A 16148-nucleotide genomic window follows, 5' to 3' on the forward strand; every position below is an offset into this window, starting at 1 on the left:
AGCACTAAGGGGGCATGACTACTGTGTCTAAGGCAGTAAGGTGGCATAACTACTGTAAATAGGGCACTAAGAGGGCATAACGACTGTGAGGGGGCACTAAGAGGGCATAACGACTGAGGGGGCATTACTGGGACATAACTACTGTGAGGGGGCACCCAGGGCATGACTGTGAGGAAGGCACTAAGAGGGCATAACGACTGTGAGGGGGGCACTAATGGGACATAAGTAACTACTGTAAAGAGGGAATAACTACTGTGAGGGGGCACAGAGGACATAACGACTGTGATGGGAAGATTAATGGGACATAAGTACTGTAAATAGGGCATAACTACTGTGAGGGGGCACTGAGGGCATAACGACTGTGAGGGGGGCACTACGGTCACATAACTACTGTGAGGGGGCCACTATGGTCACATAACTACTGTGAGGGGGCCCTAAGAGGGCATAACGACTAATGAGAACACTACGGTGGCACAACTACAATGTCGGGGCACTAATGGGACAAAACAACTGTAAGGGGGCACTAAGAGGACATAATTATTGTGAGGGGGCACTAATGGGACATAACTACTGTGAGGCGGCACTCATGAGGGTCTGCACTGTGCCCACCAATGTGTTAAAGCAACCTTGCCATTGAGGAAAAATAAAAAGCCATCGCTCTCTTTATATACGGTAACACAAAAAAGTAGATATTTTTTCTTTTGTACAAAAGTAGTAAAAAATAGAAAAAAGTTTAAATATTAAGGTTTGCCATCGGTGTAATTGCATCGCCCTGCAGAATGACGTTATTCTATCAATCATATCACACAGTGAACGCTGGAAATCATACCGCCATCATCGCACCGACCCGCAGAATTAAAGTACCGCTGTGCTCACCAGACAGTGGACGCCAAAAGATTTATAAGGCAAAAAAATTGGCGGTAATAAGGTTTTACTGTTCCCCCACAAAAAAAGTCAGGAAAAGTTCCTCAATATGTCCCAAAATGCAAATGACAAGACAATTACAATGGTGGGTGTCAATGTATGATAGACCCGGCGACATTTTTTTTAATCACAGGTCTATCCACAAAACAAACACAAACTAAAGCGAAAATGACGTTATTTTCTAAACCAAAAAAGTAAGTAAATTTTTACATAAACATGCCTGAGGTAAAAGTAAAATCCGTTTTTCTACAAACGACCCTCACTTTACTGCAATACTGAGTGGGTCTTCAACTCCCAATATGGCGCATGCTGGGAGTAGTAGTCTCTCAATAGCTGGAGAGCAGCAGCTTACAGCCCAGCACTTTATCCCATCATTACTTCCCACAGCTAATTCAGTAACTTCCGTCATAACCACCCCAGGAAGACTGCAGGCTCCAACACCTGAGACTTTCCCGCCTTTTATTAATAGTAATATAAAACTATAATCTTTATTCCGATTTCAATTTGTGTTTTCTTTGCCGACATGAACAGAAAATATCTTCCACAAGCGAAACAGACACCGACCACGAGTTATGCAATAGCCCCATAGACGTAGTATCCTCATCACCTTGCCCTCATGAAAAATGGCGGCGCGCGGAGCATATCCGATCACGTGACGCGCTATGGCTGCCGGAAGTGACGATGCTCGGTGCCCATGTGAAGGTAACGTGACGGCGCTCTCTCGGAGTGTATAGAGGAGCGTTATGTGACATTTTCTACAACAGGCACATTTTGACTTTAGAAAAGTTACTTGGCATCTTTTAAGGAATACTGGTTCCAGCATAGCATGTGGAGTAATGGTTGATAGTGCATGCTGGGATATGTAGTCCTTTTACATGTCTTCTATAAAGGGGTATTTTTTTTTTTTTTTTTATGTACACAGGGGAACATTTATCCATACTGGTGCAAAGCAGAATTGTCTTAGTAGCCCGTAGCAACCAATCAGATTCTGCCTTTCATTTTTAAGAGCTCCATTGGAATATGAAACGTGGAATCTGATTGGTTGCTATGGGCGACTAAGCCAGTTTTCCTTTGCACCAGTTTGATCGATCAGGGCGACTGTGTGTTCCATTTCTTGCTCCAATTTCAAGAACTGTGCTTGCTGCCAGTAAATAGAAACAAGTTTACATACAGAATCTGAAAACCTGTTCTGGTCACGTCCGACAGGCATGGTTTAAAGGGGGTCGTCCCATTACAACGATTTACCCCTTATCCATAGGGGATACATTGACCACTAGAATGTGGGCCCCTGTTTGAGTGTACTTGGAAAGGAATGAATATATATATATATATATATATATATATATATATCCATCCATGGGGCCGCCTGGGCCCTCCTCGTGGCCGGCCAGTGGAATCTTTTGGGGATGTATTTTGTGATGGACTGTGGTATTTGGCTCTGTTGGGGCGGTGTAACGTGCCACGATATGGTATAGCTGGCCCTGCCTTCCATCAATTTGGACCCGACTACAAAACGGGGGCCACTTTTAGTATTTTTTTTCCAGGGCCACTCTTCAGGACACATGACGTACCGGTACCGTACGTCATGTGTTGTTCCGATCACTGCCGCCCGGCCGGCTGTGATCGGAACAAGGCGCCTGCTCAAATCATTGAGCAGGCACCTCGGCTAAATGCGCTGGGGGTCTCGTGACCCCCCCCCATGTCGGCGATCGCAACAAACCGCAGGTCAATTCAGACCTGCGTTTTTTTGCGCTTTCAGCAGTTTCTGATCCCCGCGGTCCCTGTCCTGATTTTCACTGACAAGTATAGCATATGTTTCATTTTTTTTGCTGAGCCGTGCAATGGAAGAAAAGGGCCCCATAGAAATGAATGGGACAGCATCTAATCTGAAAAAAACGGATTCGCATTTTTGCGGACAGCATACGGCCGTCTGAATGAGCCCTAACAAAAAAAAAAATGAAAATGCTAAATTCGCCATTTTTGGATTTTTTTTTTGGACACCCCCCCCCTCACCCCAAAAAATATATAAAAAATTGATTAAAAAGTCATACCCCAAATAGTATCAATAAAAACTAGAGTTCGTCCCTGCAAAAATAGAGCCGTCACGTAGCTCCGCAGACAGACCTATAAAAAAAAGTTATGGGGGTCATAACGTGGCGATTACTTTTAGCCCTCATGCACATGGCCGCGTGCACCCCGCATCACGGATGTGGGCTAATTCACTTGAATGGGGCCACAATCCAGAAGGGTTTCTGTCCGTGCCTCCGCACCGCGAAAAAAGTAGTGCATGCACCGTTGGATGTGGATCGCAGACCCCATTGAAGTAAATCGGTCCGCGATCCACATGCGTCGGCCCTACGGTCAGTGCCCGTGCATTATGGGCCCGGCAGGCACGCATTCGTGTGCATGACGCCTTATTGTTAAAAGTGTTTAAAGATAACAAAAGCCATCAAAATTTGGTATCGCTATAAAATTGTACTGACCATCAGAATAACGTTTCATTTTACCGCACAGTGAACGCCATAAAAACGAAACCTGTAAAACAATGATGCAGTTGCGTTTTTTTTTTTTTTTTTCCAGTTCCACTGCATGAATATTTTTTTTCCAGCTCACCAACACATAGTATAGAATATTAAATGTTGTCATTAGAAGGGGCGAGAAAATAACAAAAAAAAAAAGACAAGCCCTCATAGGGCTATGTGAGCGGAGAAATTGAGAACGTTATGGCTCCTGGAAGACGGGGTAAATACTGCGTCGGGAAAGAGTTAAACGCCATGCACCAGTGTTAGAACGGGTATTTTTTCGTTTCTATTCACTGACAACAAGCAGAAAGTTTAAGAAGTTGTGAGGAACTGAAACAAAAAGGGATCATTTATCAACACCCAGTGCTAGAAAACTGGCACAAGTAGCGTTTTTTTGCTTCCCTCACCATGTCCGAAAAAGGGGGACGTGGTGTGGGCAGGTAGAAAACTCTGGTTTAGATAGATGACCCCCATCGTATTGTAGAAAGTTTAAAGGGGTGTCTGGTCAGCTAATAAAAGGCAGGAGTGAACGGTTTACGGAAAACTGACTCGTTGTCTAGCCTCAGCCGCCATGTTGTCGGTACGCAGCTTGTTCAATGAGCTAATGATCTTGTTTCCTTTTCAGCGCCGGCTGAAGGATGCTCTGCTGGTCCTCGGGGGCGGAGGTCTCCTCTTTTCCTCCTATCTCACAGTAAAAGGGGATGAACATTTTTACGCGAAATGTCTAATGCCAGCATTGCAGAAAGTGGTATCACCTGAACTGGCGCACACGCTCTCCGTAAGGTTTGCAGCTCTTGGACTGGTCCCACGATGTGCGCAGCATCACTCACAACATCTGGTAGGTACACGTCTAAGTGTACGCCTGGCTGACAGTGGTAATGGGCAGAGCTGCAGTGTAAAGCATGGTGGAGGGACAGAGCCACAGCTTTCGCTTTTGGTAAGACAGGAAGGGGTTGTCAGAGTACCTCAGGCTTCAATAGGCACTACAGGTAAAGGCTATTTATACCTTCAGCGGCATTTGTTTGGCATTGGACTCATTCTGGATAAGAGCTACTCATGAGCCGTCATCTGAAGAGCTTCAAGAAAACTGAACCTGACAGTTTGAAAACAGGCTGATTATTTTTATTTTTTTTAACCCTTGTATCTCAGAAACAGCTGAACATCTTTAAAGGGGTTGTCTGGGTTCAGAGCTGACATATCTCCATTTTCATCCAGGCAGGGATCCTGAGATGATCATCGGATAGGTCATCAGTATCTGATCGGTGGGGGTCCGACACTCGGGGGCCCCCGCCGATCAACTGTTTGTGAAGGCACCAGCGCTCCTGTGAGGACTGCTGCCTTCTCCGTGCTTGCCAAGCACAGCGCCGTACATTGTGTGGTGGTTGAGCTTGGTATCTTGCACAGCCCCATTCACTTAAATGGTACTGAGCTGACCGATGAACGCGTCGCCACTTGGCCTAGGAAAAGCAGCGAGAAGGCCGCAGCGCTACCGCAAGTGATGCTGCCTTCTCGAACAGCTGATCGGCGGGGAACCCCCACGATCAGATACTGATGACCTATCCTGAGGAAAACCCCTTTAATAACGACTAAAATGTAATAATAAAAAATGCCTCAGAAGGTGTCCATAGCTTTTAGGTTGCAGCCACTCGCCATGGCTATCCTCAATAGAGCAGAGCAAAAGTGAACCAATAACTGGTAAAAAACTACCTGGTGGTCATGTATTTTAATGGTTAAAATGGGTGGAATTTTTGCTGCAGATTTTGCCACAGTTCTGCAGTAAACTTATCTACGTCTGTTTTGCACGTGGATTTGTTGTGGTTTTTGCTGTGAAATTCACCTCCGGTTATTTCAGCGTTGGATTCCATACTAATTCCTTACATAGCTGGCGGATAGGATCCGGTAAGAGCTCTAGCACTTTGCTGCTACTGTAAATGCTGCAGATTTTCCGCCCGCAGTTCAGAGATGGAAAATCCATAGCTTATCTGTCCCTTGTGGCCGTACCCTAAAGATTGTCACATAAAGGAGCCATTTTGTATGGTGAATATGGAGAACTGGTCATAACGGCATGCCTCGTACAGGCCAAGCCACCGCGTTGCTCCCAAACCTTGTGTGAAACGACCACTTACAGCATCACAGGAGTTGTAGTTTTACGACAGGGAGAGCTGCAGGTTCAAGTGTGTTGTATATGGAGTGTAAAGACCAAGCATGGACGTGCCTGACCCTTCTAACTAGAGCCTTCTTACTCCTAGGAGACAACCGTCCTAGGTCACAAATTCCGCAACCCATTGGGCCTGGCTGCTGGGTTTGATAAGCACGCAGAAGCTGTAGATGGACTCTTCAAAATGGGGTTTGGTTTTGTGGAAATCGGAAGTGTTACCCCAAACCCTCAGGATGGAAACCCGAAGCCCAGAGTGTTTCGCCTTCCTCAAGACAAAGCCATTATCAACAGGTGACAGAGTTTTGCTTTTCTGTTTTAGACTTTTATAAGTCCAGCGCCCAACCTGAGCCCGTCTTCCCACCAAAGGCATTATGAATGTGTACGTTAGAGGTTGTCCCGGCTTTTACTATTGATGACCTATCCTGAGGGTCCAACACCCGCTGATCAGCTGTATGTGGAAACGGCGCACGCACTGCACACGTGCTGACTCCCGTTTCTCTTTCTGTTTACCGCTGCTGTCTATGGCAAAGACCATAGACCTCAGCAGCGGACAGGAAGAGAGAAGGGAGTCAGCATGTGTGGAGTGCGTGCTCTGTTTCCTCATACAGCTGATCGTCGGGGGTCCGACACCCGACTCCCCCGCCGATCTGATATTGATGACCTATCCTGAGGAAAGGTCATCAGTAGTAAAAGCCCAGACAACCCCTTTAATGTTCACCATTCTGTTTTAGGTCACCTGTTAATGTTAGACTATATGCCTATAGGCAAGCTCTGATTTCTGACTTGTAAAGTTATAATATTCTGTCTGCTTGCAGCCACCACTAGGGGGAGCTAACTACACATGGTTGTATAAGCTAGAATTGACTTCACTGAGAGCTGTGTGTATCTGTAGGCGTGTAGCTCCCCCTAGTGGGGACCGCATATATCTGCTGTATCACTGACAAGGCAAACGGGGAAGTCAGGTGTGTACCTGTCTGTATGATAGGAATGTGATTATTCCGGATTAAATGGATCTAGGTTTTCTGTATGCTATAATATTACAGTAATAAAGATAACAACTAAATTATTAATCTTTTTCTATTTTTGTTTTACTCCAGATATGGATTTAACAGTCATGGTATAGACGTGGTTCGCCAACGACTGCTGCAGAGGGCAGACAAGCAGAGGATGCTTACAGCTGGTTAGGAGATCTTGCTGCCTAGTAAATTTCGTATTGGAAAAGTCTGATTACTGACAATTTACAATATCCCACATTTTAACAGGTTATTCCCATCTCACACATCCGCAATTTCGTTCCGCATTTTGCGGAACGGAATTGCGGACCCATTCATTTCTATGGGGTCGCACGAGATGCGGCCCGGCTCCGGAATTGCGGACCCGCACTTCCGGGTAAGCATTTCCGTTCCCGAAAAAAATAGAACATGTTCTATTCTTGTCCGCAATTGCGGACAAGAATAGGCATATTCTATTCGTGCCGGCGATGTGCGGTCCGCAAAATGCGGAACGCACATTGCTGTGTCCGTGTTTTGCGGATCCGCAAAACACACTACGGACTTGGGAATGGGGCCTTGAAGTGATTGTACAGTATATTGATAGAATATGCTGTCACTTTATGATCGTAAATGGGCAGACAGCTAGGATCCCCACCGATCCTGATTTTTTTTATTTTTTTTTCCTGCACTGCAGCGCTCCTGTCACGCAAGGGGTTTTCCGAGATATTTTTACTACTGAACTATCTTCTGGATAGGTCACCAGTATCTGATTGGTGGGGGTCTGACACCTGGGACCCCCGCCGATCAGCTGTTTGAGAAGGCGCTGGTGCTCTCAGTAGCGCCACGGCCTTCTCCCTGCTCACCAAGCGCAGCGCCATCCATTTGATAGTAGCTTCGCTTAGTATCGCAGCTCAGCCCCATTCACTTCAAGGGGGCTGAGCTGCGCCTAGGCCGTGTGAAGGATGAACCTGACGTCACATGCATGGCCTAGGGAAAGCCAGTGCGAGCTCCGGGGATCAGTGGGGGTCCTGGGATAAGTCAGAGGATAGATCATCAGTAAAAATATATTGGAAAACCCCTTTAATTCTGAGGACCAGTGGAAGTTGAAGAAGTTCTATCCCAATTAATCCTAAAGTTGATAGTGTATCCTATCCCTATGCCATCACTTTATAAGACATATAATATCTTTTTCTTAAAAGGGTTGTGCCAAGTTTTCAGATTATCCCCTATACACAGTATCTCGGCTAAATCTGGCCAACCACAGAGAATAGGGGTTCCGTTCACCCATGCTGATGGAGCGGCAGGCCGAGAATGCACCCTGCTCCTTTATTCATTCTCTATTGGGCTGTTGGATTATCCGAGCACCGAGATTCTGTGGATAGGGGGATAACTTTAAAACTTGGCAAAACCCCTTTAATTCTACATCACTTCCTCTTGTCTTGTGCTGAGCCTGCCCTTTTTCTTCTCCAGCATCTAAAGCAAAATCCAGAATTCTGGTTTCCTCTTACCAGAAAGCAGTGCATTATGGAAGGTCAGACAACAGTCACACAGAGCTAAGCCGTTTATGTAAGGTGCAGATAAGCACTTGTTTGCAAGTAGCTATGTACAGGTGAAACTCGAAAAATTAGAATATTGTGCAAAATTCCATTTATTTCAGTAATGCAAATTAAAAGGAATTGCATTAATGCAGCTTAAATATTAGAATTTTGTGAAAAGGTTCAATTTTCGAGGCTCAAAGTGTCACCCTTTAGTCAGCTAATTAATCCATACCCCCTGAGCAAAGGGGACCTGAGATTGTGACTTTGGGTTTTCATAAACTGTAAGCCATAATCATCCAAATTATAACAAATAAAGGCTTGAAATATCTCGCTTTGCATGTAATGAGTCTATCTCATATGTTAGTTTCACCTTTTAAGTTGCATTACTGAACGATATTCTTATTTTCCGAGTTTCACCTGTATATTAATCGAGAATATTTCAGGAAATCAAAATCAGGGCAAAAGCAAAAAAGCTAAATTTCAGCTTGCTTTCTATGTGCAAATTTCAGAGGTGAATGTTTTGATTTTTCTGTTGAAGGGAAGGAGAAGGCAGTCAGTGAATTGAAAAAAATAAAAAATAAAAAAATATATATATATTCTTCCATCTTTCTTTTTTTTTATCAGATGGAATGCCACTAGGTGTAAACCTGGGAAAAAATAAGACATCGGAGGATGCGGCTGCTGATTACACAAGAGGAGTACGTGAACTCGGACCCCTGGCAGACTACTTAGTTATCAATGTGTCAAGCCCAAATACCCCAGGCCTGAGGGATCTTCAAGGAAGAGAACAGCTGCACCATCTGCTGGCCAAAGTATGACATGGACCATTTGATTCCCAGCCATTGTCTGGCATATTTATACGTTATAATATGCTAAAGGTCTTAGAATGTTCACCGTATACAGATATTGATGTATCATTTAAAGGGGTTTTATAACTTTCTTTTTTTTTATACTGATGATTCATACTCCGGATAGGTCATCAGTATGTGATCAGTGGGTGTCCGACACCCAGAACCCCTGGTGATCAGTAGGGTGAGCTGCTAGAAGTCCTAGGCCTCCTGATCTGTGAGGGTTCCACCAGATCCCCACCAGTCAGATACTGATGACCTAAAAAAGTCGGAAAACTTCTTCAATCGTAATTTCTTCAGATTAGTTAGGTATATCTTTTTGATGTCTTCCCTGTAGGTAGTAAATGCTAGGAATGCCTTGCCTCGTGAACACAGGCCTGCATTACTTGTGAAGATTGCACCTGATCTGTCCCTACGTGATAAGGAGGACATTGCGAGTGTAATGACACAGGTACTGTAAATTAGTATTTATACTTATAACATATTAGACAAAGAAGAGCCAAGTAAACTCAAAATGCAGTTTTTAAATGATAATTTCATTTATTGAAGGAAACATTCTGTTCAGCTGTATCTGGCTCTGTGTGAAAAGCACTAAATCAGCCAGTTAGGCCATACGCACATGACTTTGTGTTAGATGACTGGACGGGTACCAGCCGTGGGCATGCCACCATTTTCTTTCTCTCTTGAAATGAATGGGTCTGCATCCGATCTGCAAAAAATGGAGATGAGATGGGTAATTAAAAATACAGTAATATCTATGAGGCGTTAACAAATTTAATTGAGAATTTGCTTCAGTTTCACTCGCCATGATCAGACATGATTACTGCTAGAGCTGTTAAATCTAAACCCGTCACCTCTCCAGACATAACTACTTGCAAACCCCATGTAATAAAAATTCTGAAGGATCTGTTCTTATGACTCTATGTTGTGCTATTTGTTTATTATTCCTACTAGAAGTTATAAATGAATCGCTAGTGGTTTGCAATGAAGGTCCAGCTGGGTGTTACCAGTTGGGGGTAGGTCCCTGCACAGTCTGACATCATCCAGTCAGTGCTGCCAGTGTCAGAATGTGCAGAGACACCCTCCCCCCAGCTGGTACAGTAACAGGCATCTGGATCTACATTGCAGACGGCTGTCAATTCATTAATTTCGAGAGGGAATAATAAAGGAATGGTACATCATAGAGCCATAATAATAGATGTTCCAAAATTGTTATTACCTGGGGGATGCAAGTAGTTACTAAAACAGACATGTCAGGAGAGGTGACCGCTCTTCTTTAAATAGGACCTGTCTAGTAATGTGAAGATTGAAGCTCGCTAGAAGGTCTCAAAATGTAGCATCTTGATTGTGTCTGATAAATACCATTCTTTAAGTAACTCTTTAACCGATTCGCTACCAGTGCCGTACATGTACGGCGCTGCGGCGATGTGTAAGCATGGCGCCCGCTCGCACGTGCAGCGGGCGCCATTGCCAGCAGATCTTTTTTGTTTCAAACGGCAGAGACCTGCGACTAATTACCGTGACCGGCAATAATGTCGATCCCGGTGATCAAGTGAAATGCGCAAAAACCCGTGCGGCCAATGTGGGCATCGGTAGTTGTGCTGAACACTGTAAGCCTGACGAGGCTTTAAAGGGTTTCTGTCACCCTGCAAAACTCTTTTTTTTTTTTTTTGGATAGTTATATTCCTTATAGCGCGATATAGCAGAATATAATGCTCTTACTTACTTTGATGCGGCCGATTCTTTATAAAACGAACTTTTATAATATGTAAATGAGGGCTCTACCAGCAAGTAGGGCGTCTACTTGCTGGTAGCTGCTGCAGAAATCCGCCCCCTCGCCGTCTTGATTGACAGGGCCAGCAGGGATCTCCTCCTCCGGCCGGCCCTGTCAGTAATTCAAAAATCGCGCGCCTCGCGTCATTCGGCGCAGGCGCTCTGAGATGAGGAGGCTCGTATCCTCAGCACTCCCTCAGTGCGCCTGTGCCGATGACGTCTTCTTTTTCGGTGATGTCATCGGCGCAGGCGCACTGAGGGAGTGCTGAGGATACGAGCCTCCTCATCTCAGAGCGCCTGCGCCGAATGACGCGAGGCGCGCGATTTTTGAATTACTGACAGGGCCGGCCGGAGGAGGAGATCACGGCTGGCCCTGTCAATCAAGACGGCGAGGGGGCGGATTTCTGCAGCAGCTACCAGCAAGTAGACGCCCTACTTGCTGGTAGAGCCCTCATTTACATATTATAAAAGTTCGTTTTATAAAGAATCGGCCGCATCAAAGTAAGTAAGAGCATTATATTCTGCTATATCGCACTATGAGCAATCTAACTATCCAAAAAAAAAAAAAGAGTTTTGCAGGGTGACAGAAACCCTTTAAGTGTTCATGCTGCAACTCTTATTTTGGCCACCAGATGGCAGGCTAGGAAAAGAAATGAGCAATTTCTAGTGTAAATCTTATTTTAAAAATCCTTGATAGAACAAAATCAAAAATTAAAAAAACATTATTTATAGGCTCATATATGAGCTTCAAAATAATCACAAAAAATGTTAAAAAAATATATTTAAAAAATATAAAAGTTTAAATCACCCCCCTTTCCATATAATAAAAAAATCAATACCTAAATAACAATAAATATAAACATAATGGCTATCATCGCGACCGAAAAAGCCCATACAATTAAAATATTTTTAAAAAATTCCAATACTGTAAATGGCGTAACGGAAAAAAGGGTCAAAATGGCTGATTTGCCAATTTTTCATTGCTTCTCTTACCCCAAAAAATGTAATAAAATGTGATCAAAATGGCATCAATAAAAACTACAGATTATCCTAAAAAAAATTTGCCCCTAAACAACTCAGTAGATATAAGTATAAAAATGTTATGGGGGTCCGAATATGGTGATGTAAAAAATAAATTTCTTTTATCAAAGTTTAATATTTATTTTTACGCTATTTAGACATAAAAAACCTATGCATAATCGTACTGACCCAGAGAATGAAGGGCATGGGTCAGTTTTGCTGCAAACGAAACGACCTGGGAACAAAACCCGTAAAACGGTGGAGGAATTGCGTTTGGTTTTTTTTCCAATTCCACCCCATTTGGAATTTTTTTACCGCTTCCCACTACATTTTATGCCATAATTAATGGTGGCATTAGAAAGTACAACTTGTCCCGCCAAAAATAAGCCCTCATACAGCTATGTGACCGGAAATATAAAAAAGTTATGGCTCAAGTTAAACAGGGAAGAAAAATGAAAACGCAAAAATGACAAAAGCTCCAGTATCCTAAGGCCTCTTTCACACGGGCGTGTTTTCCGCACGGGTGCAATGCATGAGGTGAACGCATTGCACCCGCACTGAATCCGGACCCATTCATTTCAATGGAGCTGTGCAGATGAGTGGTGATTTTCACGCATCACTTGTGCGTTGCGTGAAAATCGCAGCATGCTCTATATTGTGCGTTTTTCACGCAACACAGGCCCCATAGAAGTGAATGGGGCTGCTTGAAAATCGCAAGCATCCGCAAGCAAGTGCGGATGCGGTGCGATTTTCACGCATGGTTGCTAGGTGACGATCGGGATGGGGACCCGATCTTTATTATTTTCCCTTATAACATGGTTATAAGGGAAAATAATGGCATTCTTAATACAGAATGCTAAGTAAATTAGGGATGGAGGGATTAAAAAAATAAAAAAATAAAACTCGCCTCATCCACTTGTTCACGCAGCCCGGCATCTCTTCTTTCTTCTTCTTTGAGGACCTGGGAGGAAAAGGACCTTTGACGTCACTGCGCTCATCACATGGTCCTTTACCAACCATGTTATAAGGGAAAATAATAAAATCTACACAACACCGATCCCAAACCCGAACTTGTGTGAAGAAGTACGGGTTCGGGTCTGGGTACCAAACATGCCGATTTTTCTCACGCGCGTGCAAAACTCATTAAAACGCTTTTCACTCGCGCGGAAAAATCGTGCATTTTCCCATAACGCACCCCCATCTTTTCCCGCAATGCCGTGTGAAAGAGGCCTAAGGGTTAAAGTAACTGAGTTTGTCAGAATTCAGCATTGTATTACTATCCGCGTTTCTTTTTATTCTATGTACAGCTTGGAATTGATGGTCTGATAGTCACCAACACAACAATTAGCCGCCCTTCAACACTAAAGAGTCCTTCTAGCGTAGAGACGGGTGGGTTAAGCGGAGCTCCACTTCGTGACATGTCTACAGAGACTATTAGAGAAATGTATGCTTTGACCTCAGGTGAGAGCTATGTACAGGCTGCTGTGAATGTGGGTCATCACCGTCAGCTGCCCTCACCCAGAGGTTGATGTCTTGTTTCTCGCTTAGGTCAGGTTCCCATCATTGGTGTGGGGGGTGTCAGCTGCGGATTAGACGCTCTTCAGAAGATCCGTGCAGGCGCCTCTCTTGTTCAGCTATACACAGCACTTACTTATCAAGGACCCCCCGTTATAGGAAAAGTGACCCGGGAATTGGAGACGTTGCTTACGTGAGTAATAGTGTCTTCTTGTGTGTGCTTTTTTTTTTTCTGTGAGATCCTAAAAATATGATATTTACAATATATGCCTGTTCAAATATCAATTATGAACTATATATGATAAAATAATATTATAGGAATTCTTAAATGTATGCAAACTTACTGTAATCGCTCTATATCGAGAACTATTTTACCATTTTATAACATGCTCTGTTTACGTTCCTTACCATTTTCAACCTGTCTGCTTTCTGTCAATGAGTTAAAACATTCTTAAAGGTTTTGTCCAAGATTTTGATATTGATGGTCTATCCTCCAGGATAGGTCATCAATATCAGATCGGCGGGGGTCTCACTTCCAGTACTCCCACTGATCAACTGTTTAAAGAGGCAGCGGCGATCACTGAAGTGCCATGACCTTTTCCTAGGCCAGCGATGGATACAACTGAGTCTCATTCAAGAGAATGGGGCTAAGCTGTGATACCAAGCACAGCCACTGTCCCACAGATGGCGCTGTGTTTGGTAAGCTGCAATATGGCCGCGGCCTCCTCGAACAACTCATGGCTCAAGGAGTGGTCTTGGGTTTCATACCCCTTTGATCTGATTTTGATGACCTATCCTGAGGATAGGCCAGCAGAATATTGGAAAAGCCCTTTAATTTTCAGGGGCTTATGGGGATATTCTAGGAATGGGTCACTTTTAAAGTAAGCCCCCCTAGTGTGTGAATTGTACTCGCCTGCTCCCTGCTTCTACAGGCCTGTGCTCTGACTCTGTCCCTTGATCTCGCAGTCACCAGCAGGGATAAGGATGGAGCCACATGCAGCCAATCACTGGCCTTGCTGTCCCCCAAGTGGCAGCTGGGTCACTTTGCTGCTTTGTGACACATCACTGCTGAGGCCAGTCATTGGCTGCAGCGGCGCATGTAACCCCCGTCCATATGTAAACAAACTAGGGACCGGGAGATCGCCGAACTGAGCCAGGGCACAGGACTGGAGCGTCAGGGAGCTGGTGAATATAATTATTTTCTTAATAAGTAGGTAGATAAAGTGTAGGCGGCACAGCTCTTGTTCCAAACAAATACCTGAAGAAGCGCGTGCTGCACGAAACGGCTGTCGCTATTCCTGTACACTGTGTGCGAGCTGTCTTGCCCCGGGCCTTATTTTTATCCTTGGAGGAAATAAAGGACTTAATTTACTATACAGTGGTGAGTGCCGCCTATCTATTTTTCTACATATGTCATTATTCTAAGAACTAGGTAAGGACAGATTTACATCTGAACACCCCCTTTAAGTCATAACAGTAATAATGTCCCATGGCATTCAGTGGATAAGGCCTCCTGCACACAAACGTGTGCACCCCGTGGTCGTGCTGCTGCCCGCAATATGCGGGCCGCAATGCACAAACACCCTCCGTGGGGCAGCGGATCGCGGACCCATTCACTTTAATGGGTGCGCGATCCGGCCGTTCCGCAAAAAGGTAGGACATGTTCTATCTTTTTGCGGAACGGAAGTACGGGACGAAACCCCACGGAATCACTCCGTGATGCGGAATGGCACCCATGTATAGCGGATCCGCAAATGCGGTTCCGCAATACGGCAACGGGAAGCACGCGTTCGTGTGCAGGAGGCCTAAGCAGTATTAAGCGACCTTGAAGGATCCTGTGCCACGTAAGTGGTTCAGGTGAAGATCCATTTCATAATCTGATGTGTTCTGTCCTCCCAACAACAGTGAACAAGGATTTTCCAGTGTCTCTGAAGCAGTGGGCGCAGATCATAGATCCGAAAGTCACAACTCTGCTGCCAAATCCTAATGAAAATCCACAGCGTTCCGTTAACTTTACAGGTGGAGGAGACTGCTGTGCAGCAGTGATGTGATGCAAGTTGTTTGGAAGCCAGGTCCTTACTAAAGTCAACTTTACATTGCCGCCCTCTGTACTGGGAAGTATTTATTAGGCCACGCAACAATGACCAATATCTGCAAGCATCAACGACCAAGTCTTCACATGGGAAGAAGGATACAAGATGTCTACGGGTGTGGACTTTATGGACTAAATTACAAAGTCTAAATTCAATAAAATCATTTCTTCAGAAAATTGTCTTTTATATATAATTCTGCATGAAATCTTCAGGTTTTCCTGATATGCAACCCGCTAGTGCATACGAAGATCAGCACTTATTTATTTAGTGGGTCTATTTCATTTTTAGGGGGCCTGTATTACTTTGGGTAGAGGGGGGGGGGGGGGGGGTCTCTATTACTTCAGGGCACCTAGTCTAAGGACTGTATTGCTTTAACGGGGTTGTCATAAAATATATTCTACATTTTTCAAATCAGCACCTGGATATGGTTACTTTTGTAATTGCATGTAATTAAAAATTTTGTATAGCCAATGAGCTATTCACTGAAGTCTATCTGTATGGCGCCCCCTGCTGTTTGCTCTTTTTTTAATTTCTCTGGCCTGCTCACTAAGATAGAAGCACACGCTCAGTTTCATCCTTCAATTGCACCCAGCTGCAGCAGAAAGTACACACCCCCCTGAGAAAGGACACACACCCTGATCTGCCAGCTTGAAATAAATCTAGCAGAATTGTAATAATGAATCAGGAGATTTAAGGTACAGGGCTGGTCCTATGTCGGTTGGAAAGATACGGTCGTGCACTGTATGATATCGGATTTTCATTTTT

General features: G+C 44.4%; 1 protein-coding gene across 1 annotated transcript; it reads left to right on the forward strand.

Annotated features, from left to right (window-relative positions):
- The first annotated feature begins 1577 nt into the window (after nt 1–1577).
- On the forward strand, nt 1578–15935 carry DHODH (dihydroorotate dehydrogenase (quinone)). The gene is made up of 9 exons (XM_040410275.1): nt 1578–1626; nt 4072–4284; nt 5696–5895; nt 6702–6784; nt 8759–8946; nt 9320–9433; nt 13083–13236; nt 13324–13483; nt 15196–15935. The coding sequence occupies exons 1-9, from the start codon at nt 1606–1608 to the stop codon at nt 15275–15277; spliced, it is 1215 nt and encodes a 404-aa protein (XP_040266209.1). The 5' UTR covers nt 1578–1605; the 3' UTR covers nt 15278–15935.
- Nucleotides 15936–16148: the final 213 nt, after the last annotated feature.

Source organism: Bufo bufo, chromosome 10, assembly GCF_905171765.1.
Source record: "Bufo bufo chromosome 10, aBufBuf1.1, whole genome shotgun sequence".
Classification (NCBI taxonomy): domain Eukaryota; kingdom Metazoa; phylum Chordata; class Amphibia; order Anura; family Bufonidae; genus Bufo; species Bufo bufo.